At 35.9% G+C, this 27,098-nt stretch overlaps 1 protein-coding gene across 6 annotated transcripts in view; it reads right to left on the bottom strand.

Moving 5' to 3' along the window:
* Positions 1-1,031: 1,031 nt before the first annotated feature.
* LOC113512031 (ubinuclein-1) overlaps positions 1,032-27,098 on the bottom strand; it is a 32,289-nt gene continuing 6,222 nt past the window's right edge. For 2 of the 6 annotated variants that reach the window (XM_026895786.3, XM_052893779.1), the window contains exons 4-17: positions 26,757-26,894; positions 26,296-26,427; positions 25,264-25,351; positions 24,323-24,428; positions 22,907-23,056; positions 21,561-21,703; positions 20,908-21,058; positions 19,895-19,975; positions 17,924-18,187; positions 15,108-16,146; positions 12,794-12,851; positions 10,200-10,278; positions 6,028-6,077; positions 1,032-4,697 (exon numbers count right to left, since the gene is read on the bottom strand). In XM_026895786.3, the coding sequence (XP_026751587.2) occupies positions 4,693-4,697; positions 6,028-6,077; positions 10,200-10,278; positions 12,794-12,851; positions 15,108-16,146; positions 17,924-18,187; positions 19,895-19,975; positions 20,908-21,058; positions 21,561-21,703; positions 22,907-23,056; positions 24,323-24,428; positions 25,264-25,351; positions 26,296-26,427; positions 26,757-26,894 (2,484 nt within the window). In that variant the 3' untranslated portion in view covers positions 1,032-4,692. The remainder of the gene's footprint in view (positions 4,698-6,027; positions 6,078-10,199; positions 10,279-12,793; positions 12,852-15,107; positions 16,147-17,923; positions 18,188-19,894; positions 19,976-20,907; positions 21,059-21,560; positions 21,704-22,906; positions 23,057-24,322; positions 24,429-25,263; positions 25,352-26,295; positions 26,428-26,756; positions 26,895-27,098) is intronic. The other 4 variants (XM_052893775.1, XM_052893777.1, XM_052893776.1 and 1 more) reach the window with 4 other exon arrangements.

Raw genomic sequence — 27,098 nt, 5'->3', positions numbered from 1 at the left:
TTAGTAATATTGCTAATAAATCAGTATTGACCTCAACTCCTGTTGACACAGCAATTAAAAACAGCGACCTAACCACATCCATTTGCTTTGATCCTTATAAAGACATTCTTGTGCATTTGTTATTATAACAGATTCATTAAAGGTTAACATATTTTTATAATCTGTCTCGATGGAACTTAACGAAAATGTATACAAACTACCAATTGACTAGATGTTAAGACAGTCTGCTAATATACAAGACTTAGTACAAATAAAATCAGATGCATTGAATGTTCAGATTTATTATTAATTTCATTCAAGGAGTGTTCCTGGGACAATAAAAAAAAAAAAAACTTAAGAGTTACCTTTTCATTAAGTTTCATATTACAGACAAATTATCATATTGAAATAGGCAGCATGGTCTCCGACCTTAGCCTGTTCCACAACGGAACAAACGTACTAAAAAAAATAGTTTCATTGAACAGTTTAAAAAAAAATTAACCCCCTCCCCTATGGGGGAGGCATTGCATGAGGCAGCATTGGACAGTCAACGGCTGATACAATAATAATACAAAGTTTTTAGACAATCTCATCAAAATTATTTTTTTTTTTTTTTTATTAAATTGTCCGCTGTAACTATGCTACAATTACAGCGGACAATTAAACTAACTAGAATAAAACCAGATGCTGGCAACACTGAATTGCGGCCCATTTTTTAAGTCTTATTTTTTAACCATATGTGTGTAGAAAAGAATAATTGAATTTGGTGTAAATCTTGTCAAACACAGATGAGTTTATCAAATTTAACAAAATAATTACCTATTTTCAACTGGCAACCCTAGGTTGAGACTGAGAGCAGGCAACCCTGTATTTTATTATATTTTTCCTCATTATTCATATAAATATAGTTTTATTAAAAAGTTTTACACATGCAGAATCAGCGGCGAAAACTTAGCCTATTACATTATATATATATATATATATATATATATATATATATATATATATATATATATATATATATATATATATATATATATATATATATATATATATATATATATATATATATATCTCTTGAAAATAATAAAATCATAATAATTCCTTCCTAAAACATTCCTTTAAAACAATAAGCGACGAGAAACAATCAAATATATACAGAAATGAAATCAATCTTTAGATGCAATTGATATTAAAAAAAAAAAATTAATCATCAAATGGCCAGCAACTTTGCCTGCGTAGGTTGGTATATAAAATAATCTACGTATTAAACTATTAAAATAGTAAACTACAAGTGTACCATGTAACATCATCTTGTGTATCAAATTAATGCTCCTTTCCATTCAGAATTTGCTGGAAGAGAACTCTTACAGAGTTAACCTCACCTGTTGTACATCTTCATTTAATATAAATTATAAATTTGTAATTTTTTTTTGTGTACAATAAAGAATAAATAAATAAATAAATTACGTCAACTGTTTCGAGCGTTGGCAACTTTAGCTTACATTAGTGTGGCAACATTTACAATTGACTGAGGACTCGGATGTTATTCCTCTGTACCCAGTAAATTCACGCCATTCCTACCCTTCAAACCGAAACACAGCCATGCAAACACAACTGTTTCACGGTAGAAACACGAATGGGACAGAGGTAGCCAAGCAATCGGCTTTTGTACAAAGTCTCCCTCTAGTAAATACGTATATGAACGTTCTTAACTGTGGATTGAGATATACATCCTTTGACATTTACAATACTAGTGGCAGACATGGTTTTTAAACTATATAAATTGCAAATAGATGCCAGTGTGTAAAAAGAATGTAATGAAAAGATTGACTAGTTCTTAATTTGAATTAAATCTAATTTAATACGAATTTTTTTTTATGACACAATAAATAATTAAGTATAATAATAAATAAAATCAATAAATAATCAACAGTTCATAATAATTAATTGCAATCAAGGTAACATAAATTTATTTTTAAAGACATGGATTCAACATGCAATTACCTGTTATGTTTCAAGATTTTCAAATTGTCCAATGTGATAAAACATACTAAAGGACTTTTTCCTCTCTTTATACATTTTTGGAAACTTTTATCCTATTTGATGGTTAAAATACTTAAAATTTGGATCTACAGGTATCCTTAATCTATGCATAAAGCAAAACAGAATGATAATGAAGATAAATATAAAAAAAAAAAAGCATTTAAAAATTTATAGAAATGCCTACATTTCTATTATTTTATAACATAGACCACAAAATAATATGCAGTTAACGCTCTATATAAGCAAAATTCTTTATATTTTATTTATTCTATTTAGCTTATTAAAAAAGTAAAAATATTTTCCAAACGGTAAGTATTTTTATACTCTTTTTTCCCCTATAAGCAACTTTTCCCAATTAGATTTTTTTTTATTGAAATTGATTCAAATTAATTGCTTATATAGAGCATACACTATATATATATATATATATATTTAAAATATCGCGTATGACTGTCCAGGCTTCAGTCCATGCACGTTTACATTAATAGCTAATATTCCATATTGTATATAGAACTTCTTATAATAATAATAGTAATAAATCTTCGAGTGTTGCCAGTCGCACACATACTAATGTGTGGCGGAATTAAACAAAATAATTCTAATTAATTACAATTTAAAATATGTTTATTCAGATAAAACGTTTTTGATGTTTATGTGGTTAGTCTCATCCGACAAATAATAATTAAAATCCTTGCGAGGTAAATTAAAACAAGGCATACCAGCATTGTAGTGTTGCCTCACTTACCGTGGAGCAGCGAGAAGGGAGATCGGTTTCCGAACTGAGAACGACATAACTGTTTCAATTCAAACGCGTCTCAATAAGGAAACCGTTCATAAAACAAAATTAATTGTGTAAAACTATACAAAATACGTGTTTTTACAAACCTAGCATAATATATTGTAAAATGAACATATCGCAGTGTACAAATAATTAAAAACCAAAAAACGACATCTGGCGCCGCTTCAACGAGACATTGTTTTCGACAAGCGCGAACCGTTGCGTGATAATATAAAAAAATAATCTCCTAGAAATATTTACATGCTAATATCGTAAGGTTTCGTGTCCACGTCACGTCCCACTAGTGGGCATGGACTACAAGTTATCACTAAGTTTAGACGCCTATAGAACATTCAGCGTGCAAACGGTCACATTTATCATATTTTCGATCATTTGTCCCATAAAAAATCTACATACATAATTTTGATAAAATTACAATGAGATCAGCATACGAGTAAAAATTTTCGATTAAAAAATAATGATCAAAATCGGAAAAATATTACATTCTAAGAAACATTAAAATAATTATGAATAATTTTATTTTGGGGGGAATATTGAATGTCTGTAATCAACACAAATCACCGTGTAAACGAGCTAAAATTATTAAATATACATATATATAAAAAAAAAATCATGCATAAGTATATAAAAAAAAAACTTAATTTTTGCCCGCTATTTCGTACGCGCGGATTTCAGAAGTAGAAAAACCAATACTACTTCTTGATGACGTATTAATATAAAACATATACCAGATTTTATGTTTTGCGTGACGTACAAACAAACATATAGATGAAAATTGTAAAATTATTGTTTTGGCATATATTGGCCTTTTTAAGACCCTTTCATATTAACTTAAAAATCTCTCATGTATAGACATAGTTATAATTTTATTATATTTTTTTATACAACTTCGAATGGCAAACAAGCTGACGGCCCACCTGATGGAAAGTGGTAACCGTCGCCTATAGACATGAACAGTACCATGTACATAACAGAGTATACAATTTCGCCCATGATACCCCCCATGCGTTGCCATTCGTGAGCACTCAGGTGTTATTCCTCTGTACCCTGTAAATTGCCTGCCATATTCATAGATTGAACATACATAGTTATTACAAACATATGATACCCGCTTATTACTGAATATTTTGACCACAACAGAATATCAGTGTTTTGCTCTTTTTAGGGCAAAGCAAAAAGCTGAGTTGTGGCCATTTTGTATTACTGTGGCATACGCATGAAGAAAAAAAAACAATTGTTACTAATTTTATGCATTCTGATTTTGTTTCTGATTTTTTTTTTTATTTTGTACCTGTATCTTTTTTCACTTTGCATTTGTGTCTTTTGCTGTTTGTGTGCTGTAAGTGATGCAAATAAATTATCTATCTATCTATTTTTACAATATATTTAAAATGTACTGGATGACTGTGTTCCCAAAAGAAAGGTTAACATGATAGACACAACTAGTATTTGTATTAAAAATCAATATAACTCTTTTAAATTAATATTTGAAAGAAACTAAACATTAGGGCGTAATTTAAAATGTTAGTCTCAAAATACACCTATCTCTAAATACTCAAATTGTTTAAATACATTCCACCTAGACGTAGAAGAGCAAAACTTCGACTTTGGCGATATTTCATTAGTAGTAAAATAGTTCCTATATATATAGCTAAGTCGAAAAATTTTGTAAAAATACTCCATGTATGTAGTTTTTTTAATACTTATCACCTGACATTTGGATAAATGATCGATAAATAATAACATACATCTCGGTAAAACAGCGTCGTCCCGCGTGACCATACATTATTTTTCCATTGTCCTTGCCTATATAAATAGTCTATCAATCCTTGTAACAACCTGGCATATCTTCGGAAACAACCTTTGCATCAACCTGAAATGAGAGAAACAAGATTTAGAACAAAATTTAGCGTGAATTTACTGGGTACAGAGGAATAACACCTGAGTCCTCAGGAATGGCAACGCATGGGGGGTATCACGGGCGAAATAGTATACTCTGTTATGTCCATGATACTGCTCATGTCTATACGCGACGGTTACCACTTTCCATCAGGTGGGCCGTCAGTTTGTTTGCCATTCTAAGTTGTATAAAAAAAAAGATATTTTTTTATGCAATTTGGAATGGAAAACTAGCTGATGGGCAGATGGACAGTGGCAACCGTCGTCTATAGACAAAAATAGACATACAGTCGACATCATGGAACTACATAGTATATACTGTAACGCCCACAATAAGTCTCATGCGTTACCAATCGTGAGGACTATGGACTTTACGCTAGCCCTGTGGTTCTAGCATAGAATGGACCTTTCCTTCCTTTCACGTTGGTGTCGTAACAGGCGACTAAGGGCACTTAATTATAGAGGAATGGGCAGCAGTCTCTTTTAAAACATCACCAAAGCCTGACTGCGGTTGCCAATATGTCTGCCAAGCGTGGTAACTACTAGGAAACTCCCCTAATGATTTTTCTCGATAGGTCAGGCTTTGGAATGAGCCGAGATTTTTCCTAGTGACTACAGTATGGGGTTTTTCAAAAAGGGTATATTAAGGTTGTTTTAAGGTTGTTTTGCAGGCGTCCATAGTTTACAGTGAACGTTTACCATCAGACGGACTGTATGGCTTGTTTACCACTTTCGTAGTATAAAAAAAGTACAAAAGTTTGTTATAAATAATAAATGGTAAACGGTCACTGTAGCCTATGGGCGCCTGCAATACTAGGGGTATCACGTGCGCATTGCTGACTCTGAAGAAATATATACTTATGAAAGAACCCCATACTGTAGTCTCTAGCGAAAACTTCAGCAGGAAGCTCCTTTCACAGCTTGAGCGTTCGATCCTTATATTTATTACGAAAATAGGATATAAACTACTCAGAACAATAGTATTGTGCGGGAATCGAACCCGCGACATCGAAGGAGAGGCAATGCAGTACCGCAATACCACAGTTTTTTTTATACAACTTAGAATGGCACACAAGCTGACGGCCCGCCTGATGGAAAACGGTAACCGTCGCCTATAGACATGAGCAGTATCATGGACATAACAGAGTATACTGTTTCGCCCATGATACCCCCTATGCGTTGCCATTCCTGAGGACTCAGGTGTTATTCCTCTGTACTCAGTAAATTCACTGCCATATCCCACCCTTCAAACCGAAACACAGCCATGCAAACACATAAGTTAACTACATAAGAAAAATTCTCACCTGTGATGGCACTACATCCATCCATTTTGTTCAAAGAAGTTCGTTCTACGCTGAAACAAAGGGATTTACTATAGTCGTCAAGAAAAAATAAATAAATAAATAATTTCAAATTGCGTTTCACAAAAAAAAAAAACAAATTCAAATGTAGCACAAGTAGTTATTTTGGTTTCAAGATTTAATTATTGAACTAAATTTCTTTGGGACCAATCTATAAGTACATACTTTGAGATAAAAAAAAATTCCAAATAGGTTTACAACTGACGGAGTTAAAAAGGTGGTAACAAACATAAAAGAAAAATACAACCGAATCGAGAATTTACTTTTTTTAGAAATCGGTTAATAAGCAATAAAACACTCCAAGGTCACACGTGTTTGATAAGAAATATGGTGTTTTGTTAAGAAATGGGAACTTGCCGCAATAATTTTTGTTAATGCATTCAGTGGTGAGTCCAACAATTATGGACGCCTTTGTTAATGACTTAGACCGGTGTTTCCCAACGTGCGGCCCACACTACACAAGGGGGCAATTTGATAGTTAAGGGGGGGAGGAAGGACAATTAAAAAATGGACTCGAAGCGATTTTAACCCTCTTGCTCCGGGCCATTTAAATGCAATTCTACGAGTATATAGCGGTGCTAATTTAACAAAAGTAAATTAAAAAAAAATGCTGTAAATATTTATTAGGTATAATTTCATTTGACGTTACCAAAATACCAACTGGGCGATTAGAGTCGTCAAGTAAACTTTGTGGGGAAAAATTATGTATTTAAAAATTTTTGTAATGTTCAAGTGGGGCATGGCACAAAAAAGGTTGGAAAACACTGACTTAGACGGATATTAAGGTGTATGTTAATTATTAAGTGGCGACTTCGAGTAATAGTGTGACAATGGGGTCGATTCCGAAGTACCATTTTCAAAATTTATCTCTAAATTTACAATTTTAATTTGACAGTCTAGAAAGACAGTAGAATCTCGATTATCCGAATATTCAATTATCCGGATTTATTCTTTACTGCTATAAATATCGATTTAAAAATGGTATAATATAATCCATTATCTTTATGGCTTGTAATATTTTTATATCTTATTGTCTAAGTGACAATAGTAAAAACTTTTACATAATATTAAAATTTTATATTGTTTTCTAACTGTATTGAGTTGACTGGATAAGATCTCTGTCAGAGATAAGTCCACCCTTACTCATAACATTTATAAATGCATTAACAATATAAGTGTAAGAAAGTATATATATATATATAATAAATATATATATATATATATATATATATATATATATATATATATATATATATATATATATATATATATATATATATATATATATATATATATATATATATATATATTAATTATTATTTGATTTTACTTTGTAATTTATTATCCGGATTTTCGATTATGTACTGGGTTTATTTGATTCGGATAATCGAGATCTTACTGTAATGCATCAGAACAGCTTTATATGTAATTCTTAATAATAATACTTTACGTTTACTGTCTTACCGCAAAAGAAGGTGTATGTTATTAAAAATAAAAGGTGTTTAAAGTAATAAACCTTGTTATAATAATGTATAGATTTTTACACATAAAAACACAAATAAGTTATTAGATCTGACTGAATATAACTTAGGTAATTTCGTTAAACACTAGAAATAAATAATTAAAATACTATTTTTTAAATCTGTTTTCTTTTTTTGTAGTAAAACTGTCTTTACACTGGATCTTAGAATAATTGCGCAGTAATATGGAATTACAAATTTGGATTTCCATTTTAAAATAGATATAGACAATGGTGTTTCAGAATCGATTATTTTGTCAAATTTTTAAATAAAGCAATACACTTGAAAAACATTTTTTTTTAAAAGGCTTTGCGTTACATTCAACTTAATACTGTTTACCGGAAGTTTTACGTCTTTATAAGTGTCATAATGTACCTAAAACTAAATTACGATAAACATAACAGAAACCTTACTAAAGGCTATACAATAAAATGGAGCCATAATAAACTCTATGTACATATTCTATATGGTACATATTGCAGCGTATTTACATAGAAAAGCAAGTGCGAAAAGAAAAAGTGATAATAAGAGGTATTAAAACACACACCTACACCGGAGGCAATGGTCGCGTCGAAATATTATTATTATTACAATACTTCTCAAAGCAGCAACTGTGTGGTGTTATATCGATAATGTACGACCTATTGTCGATGTTAGGGTTGTAACGGATATTCTTAAGATTTTTTTTAAGTTTTTTTTTTATGCAACTTAGAAAGGCAAACAAGCTGACGGTCCACCTGATGGTAAGTGGTAACCGTCGCCTATAGACATGAGCAGTACCGTGGACATAACAGAGTATACTGTTTCGCCCATGATACCCCCCATGCGTTGCCATTCCTGAGGACTCAGGGGTTATTCTTCTGTACTCTGTAAATTAATTGCCATATCCCACGCTATGCAAACACAACTGCTTCACGGTAGAAACACGAATGGGACAGAGGTAGCCAAGCAAAAGACTTGTACAAAATCTCCCTCTAATGTGCAATTTAAATTTTTAAAACTGGAAGTAGTCATCTGTGAAGTGACTGTGTAGTTTGCACAGACCAGCGCTGAGGCTGTAAATAAACTGCCATGGCATAATGCTGAGTGCTGGCCACGTCTACAACTAGTTGTAGCAAATTAACATTATTTATTAAATTTATTGAAGTGGCAATGTTATGGTCACATAGCTTGAAGAAACGACAATTGATAGGGAATAAAAGTTCTTAGTGGCGACGCCATATGGCGAAACGCAGTGTAGAACGCCTGCCCTCCACTAGACGTAGTGACGACCTCAAATGCATTGCAGAGAGTCAGTGGATGCAGGTGGCTCAGGACCGTTCCTTATGGCAGTTTATGGGGGAGGCCTATGTCCAGCAGTGGACGGATAATGGCTGAGATGAAATAACTTTATCGTACCAAATTAGACCCGCGACTTCGGTCGCGTGATCGAGAAATATTGATTGTTAAAGATAGAGAGCGGCTTAACCCTTTCCACTCCAAGCCTTTTTTTCTTTTTATTCCACCAGCTCCACGCTAAAATTGCGTTTTTTTTTTTAACTTTTAGGGGCTTTTTCGTATTTTGTAAATAAAATTGATTTATGAGTAATTACAGGATACTATATTATAATTCTTAATTCTAATCTTTATAATCCCTTTTGGTATGGTACAAAATCAATGTCGAGTGACCCTCGACATTGGAGTGGAAAGGGTTAAGCTTTTCTCCATCTAAAATGGTACGTCTCAGCTCAGCTCACTTTTAGACGATTAGCTGAGCTGTTAAACAAAAACACTAAGATTTATAATATTTTGGGTATGGATGAGGACGAGAACATTTGTACGTGTCAACATCGATCTATCAGCAGTAAGATAACTGTCCACTGCTGAACAACGGCAGGAACATGGGGGAGCCATAGGGAGGGTTTTGCCCGTAACTACCACGCCTGTCAGTCGAATTGGTTACCGGAATTAGGTTTTGGTGTTGTTTTAAGAGGGACGCTGCTGCCCATCCTTCGAATATTAAGTATCCTTAGTCGCCTCTTACGGTACCCAGGGATGGACCATTTTATACTGGGACCACACGGTTACATATATTTTTAATATTAAACAGAAGTTGTCTTTAAAAGAAATTTTCAAATAAATGTTGGATATGACAACATTACCAATTCATTTGCCAAGTGTGGCAACTACTGGCAAAACCTCCCTTATGGGGGAAACCTACGTTCAGTAGTGGACAGTTAATGGCTAACATGGTATGGTATTAAAAATATAGATAAGAGTGGGTTAATATCCTCTTTTAAGAGGAAGAAAAGAAGGGTTGTCATAAAAAAAAAGAATATTTTTTTTTACAACACGGGGCAAACGAGCATACGGCTCACCTGATGGTAAGTGACTACCGCCGCCCATGATCACCCGCAACACCAACGGGATTGCAGATTTTAAAAAGTTGCCGGACTTTTAAAAAGGAATATACTCTTTTCTTGAAGGTTATGATGTCGTATCGGTTCGGAAATACTGCACACTGAATATCCATTATAACCCCAAAATAGAAGGAGAGATATCTAAGAGTTCTTGTAAGCTGCAACGTATGTGGTGCGCGCAAGCGACATAACTTACAATTTGTCTTTATCGCTACGTGGCTCCCCGTATATAGCATTCCGCGAGAACGCTTGCTTGGAAGACTTCTCGTGCCGCGCTGATTGACAAAAATCCACTTTACATGTTTACAATACGCGCCGACTTAAAGAACAAACGTACTAGGTAGAACCGACACTCATACTTTCATTTGTAAACGTTATAAAGCATAAACAATGACCTGGTTGCCATGCACAGGTTGGAAGGGGTTGACAAATTTATTTCTAATTTAAGATTTTTTTTTATACAACTTAGAATGGCAAACAAGCTGACGGCCCACCTGATGGAAAGTGGTAACCGTCGCCTATAGACATGAGCAGTACTATGAGCATAACAGAGTATACTGTTTCGCCCATGATACCCCCATGCGTTGCCATTCCTGAGGACTCAGATGTTATTCCTCTGTACCCTGTAAATTCTCGCCATATCCCACCCTTCAAACCGAAACACAGCCATGCAAACACAACTGCTTCACGGTAGAAACACGAATGGGAATGAGTACCTCTGACTCAAGCAATCGACTTTTGTACAAAGTCTCCCTCTTCACGATATAACGCGACACAATGCCACCAAAATGTATAGCATTTTTCTATCCAGACTGCGCAAATAGATTGTGAGTGTTGCCATAATTCGTTCGTATTGAACAACTAATTTTACTGTTAAGTTTTGTTCACCACAACCGCACATTATTTTTTAATATACTATCGCTCTATAATAACTACAGCTCGCGCTCAGCATGGCGGGGCGCGCAGTCAGACCCGCGCTCGCATCACAGCCACTCATGAATAAGGATCACGAATTAATCTCGAAACTAGTCGAGCTTTCTCGATCTAATCACACGTAAATTGGGGGAAGGGATTTTTAGTGGGGGAGGTTAGTCCTCATTGCTATCAATATGGGGGTGGTCGACCTGATACGGTTATCAGGTCGACCTCTATGCGGTTTCCCCTGAAAGCCATCGTGACTAATTTATTCGTTGAATTCATTACGATGGGCTAACTGACTTGCTTTATCATCCTCACCTATCATCCCTCACTGGTGCCCCGCCAGTATATACCGTTAGCGCAGGCGGGGTTACCATTTCTATCTACTATCACCGATTAAAAAAAATTACACGTAAACTAATCTGGTAGTTTTATGACACGAAGTATACGTGCAAGTGAGAGAGAGGAACTTCTCACTGCGGTGTACATTGCTTGAAAGTCCTGATCGATTTAGCTCTTCAAAAAATGGCCCATAAGAGCGCCAATGTAATTATTATCGATTCCACGAGAATGTCGGTTCTACCCGCATATTTATTCTTATGGCTAAAGGGCGCTTAAATAATTTACCGTAATAAAGGTATTTACCGCGTCATGAATTCTGTCGTAAAACAAAAATAAAATAAAAACCGTCTATATTAATTTTATTTCCTAGAACGTCGTGACTCTGTAACTATTCTTTTTTTTCTTTTTTTTTGTTTTTAATATAAAATTGTGTGGTGACTTGTTACGATAAATTATAAAAGCGATCACTTACCATTTGTCAAAATACATTTACAAAATTGGGTTTGTTAAAAAAATACTCTATACACGTATTGCATTGTATATACGTTTAAAAATATTTTAATTTTCAATGTGTTCACGATATGAGTGAACAACCTCTTGAGCGGTCTAAAAAGTAGCTATTTTCGTGACGAATAAAAATAACGAATTTCATCTCAATCGGTTTAGCCTTTAAAACGTCAAGAGGCAACAAACAAACAATCTCACATTTATAATATTAGGTAAAGATTTTGTGTTCACGTCTTTTAGTTTCGAAGACAGACGTTTAGATTTCCATGTATACTGTTGCTAGATTTCATATTGGCAAATATTTCTTTTATACACTATTTTCTTACCTCCTTATCCATAAAAAAAAAAAAAACCATTAAAGGTCTAATAAACCTATTTTAGCTATTGAAATGTTTTGTTCCTTCCTTTTACATTAAATTCCATATTTGAAATTATACATTTATTTCTTTTAAACACACTTTTAACATTTGTCACATTTTAACAGATGCCAAAAGGCAATTAATTGCCTTAAAATTGTAGTCGTGCAAATTTAATGAATTAATTAAATAAGGATACAGCATTAATGTTGGTTGTTTGACTTTAATATTATATAAAATTAAATTCAAAGAAAAAGAATTGAATTAAACAAAAAAAATTTAATAGATACTTGAATAAACAAATAATTAGTTTATTTTGCAAAAAAATCACCAATAAATCAATAATACTACATATTACACGTTCAAATCATTGCTCCAATTTTACATCGAGTCTAGTTAACAGACACAATTCTATTTGGACTAAACTTGTCAAATATAGTCAAATAAGATCAACAATTACATTTTGCATGTCATGAAAGAAATTGACAAAACTGTGTAACAGTTAAAATAGGTTTATAGTTTTTAATTTTTATAAATAAGGAAGATATTTAAAAAAAAATACAAAGTTTATGGATATATTTATATTATATCAAGGAAATGACATTTGACAAATGGTAATCATGCTGCGTACATTCAATGTTATGTATTTATTATATAAATTACTTACCATTACTTATAATCCCTCCAAATGGGTTATTGTTTAACTTAGCAGGCTCTTGTGAATGCTGAAATATATATATTTTTACAATGAAACATTTTTACAATACAAAATGTATGTATAGGGAGGGAGACTTTGTACAAAAGTCGATTGCTTGGGCACCTCTGTCCGATTCGTGTTTCTACCGTGAAGCAGTTGTGTTTGCATGGCTGTGTTTCGGTTTGAAGGGTGGGATATGGCGTGAATTTACAGGGTACAGAGGAATAACACCTGAATCCTCAGGAATGGCAACGCATAGGGGGTATCATGGGCAAAACAGTATACGCTTTAATGTCTATGGTACTGCTCATGTCTATAGGCGACAGTTACCACTTTCCATCAGGTGGGCCGTCAGCTTGTTTGCCATTCTAAATCGTATTAAAAAAAAGGGATTGTTAGTAATGCAGACTACGAGTCTCATTGCTAGCAATATATTCTGTGGTCCCTCTCCATATATATATTTATACTAGACAAAATAGCAAAAGCAAGCTGACGGTCCATCTGTTAGAAAATGCCAACTGTTGCCTATAGACATGAACAGTACCATGAACAGAGTATACTGTTTCGCCCATGATACCCCCCATGCGTTGCCATTCCTGAGGATTCAGGTGCATAACAGGGTACACTGCTTTGCTATTCTTGAGAACTAATAGAATCTAAGATGATAACCGTGGCCTATAGACGGATATATATATATATATATATATATATATATATATATATATATATATATATATATATATATATATATATATATATATATAGATGAGCAGTACCATATAGGTAGTTTTTATTTTCAAAATAATATACAATTTACATGAAAAGGTTTTGCTGTAAGAAATCTCTTATTAGAGATAAGCTCGCCTTTGTACATTATGTTTCAAATGAATTATGGTTAACATTATATTTCGTGTACAATACACTACACGTATACAATAAAAAATAAAAAGTATACTGTTACGCCCACGATACTCCCCATGCATTGACATTTTTGAAGACTCAGGTGTTATGCCTCTATACCTTGTAATTTTATTATCAGATCCCACCTCTCAAACTGAAACACAAAAACAGCAAGACCAGCTGTTCCGCGACATAAAAACAGCTGACGCAGAGGTATAAGAGTACTTATATACAAATTCTCTATGGCAGTATTTTTCAACGTGTGGATCTCGACTCCCTGATGGGGTCTCGAAGCTTCTTTAGGGGAGTCGCGAAAACTACCTCAGTAAAAAATAATAATAATAAAGATAGATTTATAAAGAATAATGACAATAAAAACATTTGTATGTTAATACAAATTGACAAAAAAATAAATCGAGGGTCGCAAAATATTTTTTCATACTAGGGGTCGTGTAATGAAAAAGGTCGAAAAACACTGTTCTACAGTATCCATAAATTAATTACTAATTGTCTGCAGGACAAAGGGAGGATAAGGGTGAAGCAATGCAAGAGTCTTTGTATTGGAAGGTTGTGTGTGATATGTGAGAGGAGTTATAAGCTCAGTTCTAAAGAATGACAATTTGTATAAAGACAGAGTAAGAATGTATAAGTGCATTACTACTTCTTTTCATTCCTAGGGCCTTGTAAGGGGTGACTAGGGGTATCAAAGCACATTACAGCAGTGCAAGATAAGTAAACATTGAAATAAAACCATAATAGTACAGCAAACTTCCCTTCCTTTCCCCTGGGAGTCCTATGAGACGACTAAGGGAACTTAATGGTTGAATAAAAATAGGGAGCAGTGTCTCTCTTAAAATGTCACCAAAGCTTTTCTTTTTACAACTTAGAACGGCAAACAAGCTGACGGCCCACCTGATGGAAAGTGGTAACCGTCACCTATAGACATGAGCAGTACCATGGACATAACAGTACACACACATACTGTTTCGCCCATGATACCTCCATGTGTTGCCATTCCTGACGACCCAGGTGTTATTCCTCTGTACCCTGTAGATTTAATTCTCTTTCACTTCCTCTAATCATCAACTTCCTAGCCTTATTCCAATTATGGGACCACTGTAATATAATATTAATTATATGGCCACACCAATACCTTGTGTTTTAGTGTTTGATTTTACCATTGATCGCCTACCTCACCATAATACTCCTTGAGTATGCATTTCTTGATGGTATTTGCAACTTACAGTATATAGGAAAGGATTAAGGAAAAAAAGGGGATGTTGGAGTGAGTAAAAGTTGAAAGAAGGATTTATGGAGAAACGAGAAATGGGTATGGCTTCCTCTAATGACACATACATTTGAATGTTTAAAAAATATAACTTACCTCCATTTCACTTATATTTCTCATTAAATTATCTATATCTTCATTCGTCGGTCCGTCCGTCTCGTTTCTCTGCCCGTCTTGCGTTGAACCGACACGCTCTTTAAGTTTACTCACACTTTTTTCACTGTACACTTTTTTTTGGGAGTCTCGCGCATTCACTTTGTCCTTAGAAGGCACTTCACTTTTATTTTCACTGCGTTTAGGTTCACTTTTGTCTATTTTGTCCTCGACTAGTTCGACGTCACTGCTGCTATCGTCGATAGCGACAGGTTCTTGTTGTACGTCCCCTAATGGATCAACATCGGACACTATTAATACATCCTTCTTTTTCTTCACCTCGGGAGGACGTTTGTCCGGCTTCGCGAACGTTGGAGAATGATGTACTGGAACTAACGCCGGTCTAGGTATATTATTCTCATTCACTCTCATATTCTCGATTTGCTTCTGCGTTACCTCTTCCTTGGTCTTTGGACTAGGATCCTTTTTGCTAAGTTGGAAATTGGTGTCTATGTGCAGAGGAGAATCCACCCTCTTCTCTTTTGTATTACTATGACTCTTCTCTTGTCTCTTGTGCTTCTCTTTATCCTTCTTCACCATTTCGTTTAAAGCTGCCGGCGATTTCACTCTAATGAGACACTCTTTCTGCTTCTCCATTGTGACTGAATTCATTTTCTTTTCTTTCATGTTGTTGAGTACTGGTGTTATGGTTATACTGCCAATATTGTTTGGTGGAATGTACAATTCTTCTTTACTCTTTTCGGCCGCTTCTTTCTTTCTGTCCTCGGGTTTTTCTACTATTAAGTCTTTACTGAGATGGAAGGAGTTCATGATTGTGCCGAGAACAGAGTCGGATTTAGATTTATCTTTGTCCTCTGTACTGATAGCGACTTCCGTTTTGTCAGTCGGTGTTTTTATGGTGGCCGTGACTGTGAGCGAGCTTGGAAATTGTATGGGTTCCGGGAACGGTGTAGGGGGCGGCGGCTGAGAGGCCAAGCCCTGCCGCTGTCTCTTCAAATCTGTCGCCTTCACTTCTTTTAAACTGTAACAGATAGACAATATGTTATTAGGTTAGGTTTTAGTAACATAAACATATCAAAACGTTCGCTTAAAAAGAAAAATTGTTTACTGTGTTGTTAAGCATAAAACTTGAGAATGACTGTCTTAATTTGGCAATTTTTTTCTCAAAAATTTGTTGAAGTCTGAGCAAAATTTTATAAGAAATTGCCCAAAGAAACAGAAACAAGCAGTTTTCTGCACAATTCTTTTGTATTTAATAATTTGTGGTTATTTCTGAAATTGTTTAATTAATATTGATGAAATTTTGTATGTGTTTGTTCCTTCTAAGTGATTGATAATTTTTATTTGTATAAAAAGTATAGCTTGTACCTGGTAGGTAGTGGTAAGGAATAAAACAAAGATTTGTCTGCTAATTTAAACTCAATTTTATAATTATAAAACAAGATTTGATTGAAAAATTGCTAAACCGTTTTTAAGTTTTATTTTGTTTGTAGGTTATATGGTTAGCGAGTAACATGGGCTTTTATAATAGTTGAAAATGTTGTGGAAACCCCGCTTGTGATATCGGTATACGTTGGTAGAACACTAGTGAGAGACGACAGATGTGAAATGAAGCAGGTCACATAGATACTCTTTATTTACTAATGTTTACTCTTTACTAATGTTTCCTTCATAAGATTACCATTAAAAAAAAAACAAACTTATTATAAATACAAAATATTACATAAAGAAAACAATGGGCAGCCTTATCGCTAAGAGCGATCTCTTCCTGGCAATCCTTGGATGGAGAACAGTAATTATCAACAGGTAGTCTTATCTTGATAACTAGTGGTGGAGGTGCAGTCGATAGCGACGGTACGATATGAGCTTAGATTTATAGATAGAGCATTGACCCTCAAAAACGGGTCAATTTTTTGTCAGCTAATTGTCAAATTAGCTGACTAGTTTATATCAGTTATAGCATAAAAGGTATTTTGATGTACTAGTTAATAAATAAAACGAGTGTTTATGCATTAAAAGATGTAGAAATTATAAGACAGAACAAATATAGTAGTTATACCACTCATAACTATTTATCATACAAAATTGTATTTTTTTTATGTAACTTAGAATGGTAATCAAGCTGATGATCCACCCGATAGAAAGTGGTAACCATCGCCCATAGACATGAATAGTACCATGGACATAACACGGCATACTGTTTTGTTTATAATACTCCCCATGCGTTGCCATTCCTGAGGACTCGGGTGTTATTCCTCTGTACCCTGTAAATTCACTGCCATATCCCACCTTTCAAACCGAAACACATAACTGGTTTACGATAGAAAAACAAATGAGACAGAAATGCCCAAGCAAACGATTTTTGTACAAAGTTTCTCTCAGGTAAAATGTTGTATGACGAAGTGGTCTCGTTTGTTTGGAGTTTGTGTACGTGTGCGTGAGTGCGTGTGCGTGAGTGCGTGTGCGTGTGTATACGTGTGCGTGCGTATGTGTGCGTGCGTGTGTATGTGTGTGCGTGTGTGTGTACGTGTGCGAGTGTACGTGTGCGAGTGTGCGTGTGTGTGTGAGCGTGTGCGTGTCTGTGTGAGCGTGTGTGCGTGCGCGCGTGTAGTGTGTGCGTGTGCGTGCGTGCGTGCGTGCGTGCGTGCGTGCTTGCGTGTGTGTACGTGTAGTGTGCGTGCGCGCGTGTAGTGTGTGCGTGTGCGTGCGTGCGTGCGTGCGTGCGTGCTTGCGTGCGTGTGCGCGTGCGTGCGTGCGTGCGCGCGTGCGGTGGGTGGCGGGCGGCGCGCGGTACTGACTCGGCCTGGCGCAGCAGCGTGGGCATGCGCACGAAGCCGGCGGGGAAGAGCGGCAGCGCGCGCGCGGCGAGCAGCGCGTGCGGCGCCGCGCCCGCCGCCGCGCCCAGCCGCGCCGCGCGCCCCACCAGCGCCCGCGCGCGCGCGCACCACGGGAACCGCCGCTTCGGCAGCCGCTTCTCCACGCCGCCGCCGCCGCCGCCACCGCCGCCGGCCGCGCCCGCCGCTCCAGCCGCGCCGGCAGCGCTCGCGATCTGCAGCTTCTTCCTGCGAGGCACGTACGCACAACTTTCAATTGTTATCATACATAAATTATATATATATATATGTATATATATACCTAGTCCAACCATAAGTTCTGTTTCATGTGAAAATACATTTTTTATGAAATCATGTAATGTTACTAAAATTTATACCTACATATTTATTAAGATCAAAGCAAAAAATAAAAATAAAACTATTCGAAATGGACCCTTTAGCTTTTATACAGGCCTTTAATCTGTCTGATCACGAATCTATAATTTTACGCCCTGTTTCCAGGAGCAAATTCGCCATTGTTTGCTTCAAAGATTTTTTTAAGAGATTCAATGCCGCCGTGTCGTTTATAGCAGGCCATGTCCTCTAAAACTAACCATAATTTAAAGTTTGAAGAGTTGAGATCTGGACCACATTGGTTTCAAACCAAGCTTGAGTAGTTCATGCCTTATGTGACCAAGTGCAAAATCCTACTGGAAAGTACTTATTTTTAAAAAGTGTATTGCTGAGAAGTTTCACAACACGATCCAAAATTGTATCTTGATACACTTTGACTGCAGTTTTCAATCCTTTTTCACAAAAATGTAGTTTTGGGACTCCTTGATAAGACACATGCTATCAAACCATCATTGACACATAATAAGGATCACATTGTACCTCTCCGATCACTTGAGCAGCTTCTTTAGAACTGTGAGCGTATACTATCATTTTGCTTATTGTAGTGTTCTTCAATCGTGAAATTTTTTTCATCAGGATATTTCTGTGCCTTTCACCTGCGTATCGTCACAGAAGGCGATCCAGACTCTTTAATTATAAAAATTGATATAGGGTATGTCCGGTATATCGACGATAAGTACCGAGCTTCAGGTCTTGTTTTATAATACGCGAAAAAGTCCTAGCGGAAATCATTTCACGCGATAAGATTTTTTGCTTCCTAATGGGGTTTCGACGAATTCTGGCTTTAGCAGCATTAACAGCTTTTGTAGTCCTAACTGCCGCCGGCCGCCCCGATCTTTTCTGGTCTTCGACAGAAGAAGTGTTTTTGTATCTATTGATAGTATAATATACCAACATACGGTTGATACCAAGCTTTTGAAGTGTCTGGAAATGACCGACGGCTCCATACTCACTTTGTGCAAGGCGATCACTGTAATCCTATTTTCTTTAACATCCCAATCCATATTGTAATTTGATAATGAACACGAAAAAATATGTGAAATGGCGCGAAATCGAAAAAAGTTTTTAAAATAAGAAACTTGTTCCAAATTCAAAATAATTATAACGTTGAAAAAAAAAAACTTTTTGTATAATAGTATTTATGGCCAGACTAGTTATATTTTATGCAACATAGAATGGCCAACAAGTTGACGGCCCACCTGATGGAAAATGGTAACCGTCGCCTATAGACATGAGCAGTACCATGAACATAACAGAGTATACTCTTTCGCCCATGATACCCCCATGCGTTGCCATTCCTGAGGACTCAGATGTTATTTCTCTGTACCCTGTAAATTGACGCCATATCCCACCCTTTAAATCGAAACACAGTCATGCAAACACAGCTGCTTCTCGGTTGAAACACGAATGGAAGCAGAGGTTCCCAAGCAAACGACTTTCTTTCAAAGTCTCCCTCTGATGGATAATAGGCGTTTAAAAAGAAATTCAATTATAAATTTGAAGTCACTGTGACAAGTTGTTAAACAAGTGAATGCCACTCACCTTTCCTCTTGAACACGTTCACACTCGGCCTTATAGCTGGCCATCATGGCCGGCTTACGTTCCTCTATTAACACTTTCAATCTGTAACACATACAGTTGTTAATAAATATAGTATAATAACTAATAAGTCTCGGCCTACAATAGTACACCGCTTCCTTTCCCGTGGGTGTCATAAAAGGTGTTTAAGGAAACTCATGGTTGAGGGATGAGCAGTAGCGTCCATTTAAGGCATCACCAAAAACCCAACTGCGGTTGCCAACTCGCCTGCCAAGCGTGGCAACTACTGGCAACCCCCCAATTAGTCAGTCATGGTAGAAACTTGATATTACCGGGTGTTTTTTAAGCTTTTTGTTTATACCACTGAGGTGGCAAACAAGCATACGGCCCACCTGATGGTAAGCAGTTACCGTAGCCTATGAACGCCAGAGAGATACCAGAGGTATTACGAGCGCGTTGCCGACCCTGAAGAAACCTCTTTACTCCTTTTTTGAAGAACCTCATTCTGTAGTCTTTAGGGAAAACCTCAGCAGGAAGCTCATTCCATAACCTGAGTGTTCGTAGGAGGAAACATCTCTGACTTATTTAGTTGTTATCATATTTGGTAATGCACTATGTATTTTTTTTTATACAACTTAGAATGGCAAACAAACTGACGGCCCACCTGATGGAAAGTGGTAACTGTCGTCTAGAGACATGAGCAGTACCATGGACATAACAGAGTATACTGTTTCGCCCATAATACCCCCCATGCCATGCCATTCCTGAGGAGTCAGATGTTATTCCTCTGTACCCTGTAAATTCACGCCATATATCCCACCCTACAAACCGAAACACAGCTATGCAAATCCAACTGGTTCACGGTAGAAACACGAATGGGACAGAGGTACCCAAGCAATTGACTTTTGTACAGTCTTCCTCTGATGATACTATGGTGGTCTATCTATACAATACCAATCACTCTGTAAAAGACTGTACCTTTAAAATTGGTACTAATGTAAGAGAGCCATACTAACTTTGCTAGGGTTTCCACAATCTTGGCCTCAATCTCTTCTGGCGTCAAACTACTGAAGTCCTCATCGTCCGCGTCGTCGACAGCCTTGCGCTTGTTCGCAGCCGTGTTACCAGTTGCAGTAGGCTGAGTAACTGTTGTGGGTGGATTTGACTCTAAAAGTAATAATTGATGGATTTAACACATTTGCATTGACCATGTGGTCCCGGCATAGAATAGGCCTCCCCTTCCTTTCCCGTGGGTGTCGTAAGAGGCGACTAAGGGAGGGCGAGGGATGGGTAGCAACGTCCCTCTTAAAAGACCTCTAATGCCTTACTACGGTCGCCAATCTGCCTGCCAAGCGTGGCAACTAGTGGCAAAAACCCCCAAAGAGGATTATGTTCAGCTGTGAACAGTTAAAGACTGATATGATGATGATGAAGTTTAGTTAGACTTTTAGATACTGTTTTTTCTTTTCTTCTTTCCTCTACCTAAAGGTTCTGGAAGAGATTGCTTTAGCGATAAGGCCGCCTCTTGTACTTCATAAGTGTAATGTATATTTGTTCTTGAATTATTCTAAAAGTGTTACAATAAAGAGTAAATAAACAAACATTTTAAGGGTCGCGATATGTGAACACTGAATTTATTTTAGTGAATTTTAGTTTCAACTATACTCACGTGGTGGCTGCAGCACCTGTTCGGGTCGCGCCTTAAGCCGCTGTAGCAGCTTAGTCCGCGAGGAGCGCAGCGCTCGAGCGGCACGATTCCAGCTGGCGCGGACCACTGCCACCTCGCTGCATTTAGAGAGCAGGCGTTCTAATCTGTGAATACAATATTAATAAAGTTAATTTGAGGTTTGAGGTTAGCGGCTCGAAGGACCAATATTGTTGAAATATAAAACAGCTAACTGAAAACATAGTTTGTGTTTTACCATTTCACTGTTTGACTTTACAGCAGTTGCCAAGCCTCTAGAGCATGATTCAAATCGGCAATTAAATATAGAAATTAAAATAAATTCAGTAATAAACAATTTCAATTTTTTTTTTATCTTCAGATATTATAATAAAGATAAAAAATAAAATACTTATTTTATTCCTCACGCTTGTACAATTGAGTGGTTCCTCAACGAAACATATTTTTCAATGCAAAACATTTAATATTTTTTTTAAAGTCAGAAAAAAAATTAAACACAGTGACTATACACAAAAGAATTACGTCACACTGCCATAATTTAAAAGGGATAGAATTATTAAAATTTAATAAATGAATAGGCCTTGTTCTTTGCACAGAAATGTTTACAAATAGTGTAAAACAATTATAGTGGTACCAGTTTGTGTCTTATATGTCAGAATATCAGCTGACAGTGAGCAATGTGCCTGCTATTACTGGCATAATGCTGAAATAAAGACCTTTCGCCCATTTTATTATTCTATTTCATATGAAATTGTTTTGTTGTGTATAAATGTTTTATATTCTATTTTTCTCTAGGCTCTTTAAACAAGTGGCACGCGAACCCATCAATGGAATCCATAACGCTAGCGAGGTCATGAGATAGCAATGTCCGATGTCTCATTCCAACACATGGACTCGCTTGCATTAGTTATTCTATCGACAAATTCGTTTTCCATTTGTTTAGAGAGGCTGGTTTCATTTTCAGCGCGTTTGTAAAATTTCTTTTTATTACAATGAAAATATCATTGTTTGAATTCATAAGAGAGGGAGACTTTGTACAAAAGTCGATTGCTTGGGTACCTCTGTCCCATTCGTATTTCAACTGTGAAGCAGTTGTGTTTGCATGGCTGTGTTTCGGTTTGAAGGGTGGAATATGGCGTGAATTTACTGGGTACAGAAGAATAACACCTGACTCCTCAGGAATGGCAACGCATGGGGGGTATCATGGGCAAAACAGTATACTCTGTTATGTCCATGGTACTGCTCATGTCTATAGGCGACGGTTACCACTTTACATCAGGTGGGCCGTCAGCTTGTTTGCCATTCAAAGTTGTTTTAAAAAAAAAATATACCTCTGCAGTTGAGTTTTGGTGCTGTTCTCCAACTCCTGGGCCGGCGTGTTGGGGTTGTCGATCAGTTGTTTGCTGACAACCGCCTCCAGTTCCTCCAATATTTGCACCACTGGAGCTGGCAGTTTCACATCCACTTTGGCCTCAGCATCCCTGATTTTAGATATATCTATTTTTAATACGTACTATTTCACGCTGAATACGTATGGATTTCGGAAGTAGAAAGGCCACTGAAATAGATACTTAAATGGCGTATCAAGGAGAGATGGCTAATTATGACCAAGTTTAAAATTAATGTTATGAATATTAATCATTCAGTCTTTCAAAATGCTGAAAGAACTAGCACTTATAATTAAATAAGTTGTACAATAAATTTGTAAATCTTTTAGCGTACATATGGCAGTACTGAAATGTCTTAAAAACAAACACCCCTTAACTCTTAACAGAGTGAAAACAAAATAGCAAATACAGCTTTCAAGTGAGTCCTGTAGTAACAAAATGGTGAAAATTGCATACAATTTTATGCAGTAGTTTTTGTGTGATACAGTCACAAACATACAGATTGATTGACAAGCAAAAATATAGTTTAAAATAAGGAATTCTTCTAATAAATTGTAATAATAATTATGTGTATTTATACAATTGTATAAATATACACACATGTTATGTCCACGGTACTGCTCATGTCTATAGGCGAGGGTTATTATTTTCCATCAGATGGGCCGTCAGCTTGTTTGCCATTCTAAGTTGTATAAAAAAAAACATGTGACACCCCTAGTGTCGCAGAGGTCTATAAACTACAGTGACCGTTTATCATCAGACGGACTTTTTTTTTTAATGGATGATAATGGAATGGTAATCCTACCCGCGGTATCGGTATACACCGGCGGGGCACCGATGAAGGATGATAGGTGAGGATGAAGAAAGTCAGTTAGCCCATTGTGATGAATTTAACAAGAATTGTTCACGATAGTTTCCAGGGGGAACCATGTGGAGGTCGACCTAATAAGGCATATTGCTAGCAATGGGGCTGTCAAACTCCATTACTAACAATCCCTTTCCCCCCAACCATCAGACGGGCTGTATATTGTATGCCGTTTGTCACCTATATGATATAAAAAAAAGAACGTATCTAAAGAAAATAAAAATCTGTTTATGGATTATTCTACGTACAGCACACCTAGCGTGTGAATTCAACTTGTCGATGACCAGTTTTTGTACTATATTATAGATACGGGCAAACGCAATATAGGAGGACTCCCCATCCCCCCACTAGATGGAGTGACGACTCCAAATGCATTGTAGAGTTAGTGAATGCAGGTTGCTCAGGACCGTTCTTTATGGCGGTCTATGGGGGAGGTTTATGTCCAGCAGTGGACGGATAATGACACCAAAATGATGATGATACTAGACAAATACCTGGAACTGTCCGAGGTGACAGCATTCTCTGAACTTGGTGCAGGTTTGGAAGTTAACGAATCAGATTGTGAAGTCCTCGAGTCTGCACTCTCACCGTGACCATTGTCTAAACAAATTAAAATTACATTATTATTATTTTACTTTATTCTAGGATAATTTACCTGTATTCTCAGACATCCCATAAATATTGGAAAATGAAAAGCTGAGACTCCCATTGGCTTTTTTTAATCGTCTTTTATCAGCCTAGCTTATTCGTATATGGTATATTTCGCTCTATAGTACATATATACAAAACACAAATTATTTCAGTTCTTTATTATTATTATGAATATAGTAAATATTGTTGGAGAAAGCTTAATAAAATAATATATAATAGAAAAAAGACATCGGTCTCGAAATTTTATTCCTAGACAAGTGCACTACAATAAAATCTCAATAATAAAAAAAAAAAAAATATAATTGAGGTTTTTTTTAATGGATGAAAATTAAATGGTAACCCTGCCCGTGCTATTGACACACATATACACGGACGAGGCACCAGTGGAAGATGATAGGTGAGAATGAATGCAGGTCAATTGGTCTACCATGATGAATTCGACAAGAATTAAACATGATGGTTTCCAGGGAGAACCGCGTGGAGATCGACCTGAGAGGGTATATTGCTAGCAATAGGGCTATTAGACCCCCATTACTAACAATCCCTTTCCCCCACCATTAAGGTCGACTACTCTAATACACCGTCTTAAACGCAATGGTAATAATGGTCAACAAACACATAAAACTATAACGCTGTATAATACAACTGTCAACCAGCGTATTTGTCTACAACTTTCAAGTCTAATTCCGAAATATATGTATATATATATATATATATATATATATATATATATATATATATAATACTAAAAATGATGATTAAATATGAATAAAAATTAAATTACCATCTGAAGTCTGTTTTCCAGATGTAGCTGCAGAGGAATCAGTTCTTCTGATCTTCTTTGCTTTCTTCTTGTCGATCTTTTTGTTTTTCTGTAAAATAAAGATAAATTCTATTAATATGTTTATTATATATGTAAAAATTTATAAATATTTTTATGTTTACAATTAAATAACACTTTAACAGAAAACATGAAATGATTCAAATGAAATAAAAACATTATTAAAAATTATTATTCTTCTCAATTTCCTGTATAATATAGTATATGTCATATATATTTTTTTTATTTTATTTATTTATAAACAAAATTTTGTATTTGAATGTCATAGTACAATAGATACAATAATTTCATACAGTAAATAAAATATAAATTAAATTAAGCATAAAACAAATATTACAATCACTTAGTCATCTCTTAACATAAACAATATATATATTTAAATTTACTATAATAATTATTACTATGTCGTCATAGTGGTAGAATACTGACGGATCTTTATATGTAATATTTGTCAGATCCGTCAGTATTCTACGACTATGACGATTTGTGTGAGTATATTTGTTATTTATATATATGTATTCGTTTATATATGTAATTTTAGTATGCATATATATCAATAATTACTAGTACCACATTCGAGTATTCTGACACTTCCCTATGGTTGACTGGGAGAGAATGCTTTTAGCATTAAGTCGACCACATACACATATATGTACTAATAATAAAAAATAATTAAAATATTACACTAAAATATATAAACTTTTGTATATATAGGTTTTCCCCATAAGGGAAGTCTTGCCAGTAGTTGCCACGCTTGGCAGACAGGTTGGCAACCGCAGCTAGACTTTTAGAGATGTTTCAAGATGGACGCAATGTCCATGCCCATCTTTCTAACATTAAATTGATGAAATTTTTAATTTACCATTGTTCGTCCACTGCTGGACATAGGCCTCCCCTACAGACTGCCATAAGGGACGGGACCATTTCTTATTTAATTATTGTTCAGTTTTTAATTAGTCGCTGGTTACCACTAACCTTTTTCCGATGTTCAGTCTTATGTGAGTCGACAGCACCGTTGGCGATCGCCTTCGGATCCTTCACATCCTGGCTCGACTCTGACGTGCTATCGGACGACTCCTCTTCGCTGCTACTTGACGAAATGCGTCTCTGCAATTCAATTTGAAAACCTATATTAATACAATTTTTATATGGCTTTAATTATATATTTACTTATGGACTAGGTTTTTTTTTATGTAATTTCAAATGGCAAACAAACCGACGGCCCACCTGATGGAAAGTGGTAACCGTCGACTATAGACATGAGCAGTAGCATAGATATAAAAAAATATACTGTTTCGCCCATGATACCCCCATGCATCGCCATTCCTTGTGGACTAAGGTGTTATTCCTCTGTAACCTGCAAACTCAATGCCATATCCCACCCTAGCTAGTTTTCTATCTTTGTTATATAAACAAAAATTGCATATACAAAATACCTTATTTCTTCTATTCCCTGGTTCACCGTCAGACAGGACGGACTGGTTCTCGGGTACAGTTTTGAACTCGAGGGAGCCACTGTTGATGTAGAAACCTCCATACATCGTGTCACATTCTGGCGGGATCATCTCGTCGTACTGGAAAATAATTTTAAAATATTCTTTTATTTAACTACTCTTAATGGGGGAATTTTCCCAACTGTAGCTACGATTGGCAGGCAGGTTGGCAACCGCAGTTACGTCTTTGGAGATATTTTAAGAGGGACGCTGCTGCCCATCCCTCGACCAAAGTTTCTTTACTCGGTTCTTATGACACCCACTGGAAAGGAAGGGGTGGCCCAT

This window comes from Galleria mellonella, unplaced genomic scaffold (assembly GCF_026898425.1).
Source record: "Galleria mellonella isolate WM207_F2 unplaced genomic scaffold, CSIRO_AGI_GalMel_v1 utg184, whole genome shotgun sequence".
Lineage (NCBI taxonomy): Eukaryota > Metazoa > Arthropoda > Insecta > Lepidoptera > Pyralidae > Galleria > Galleria mellonella.
The sequence above is the reverse complement of the archived record's forward strand: the minus strand, read 5'-3'. Positions and strand labels throughout refer to the sequence as shown.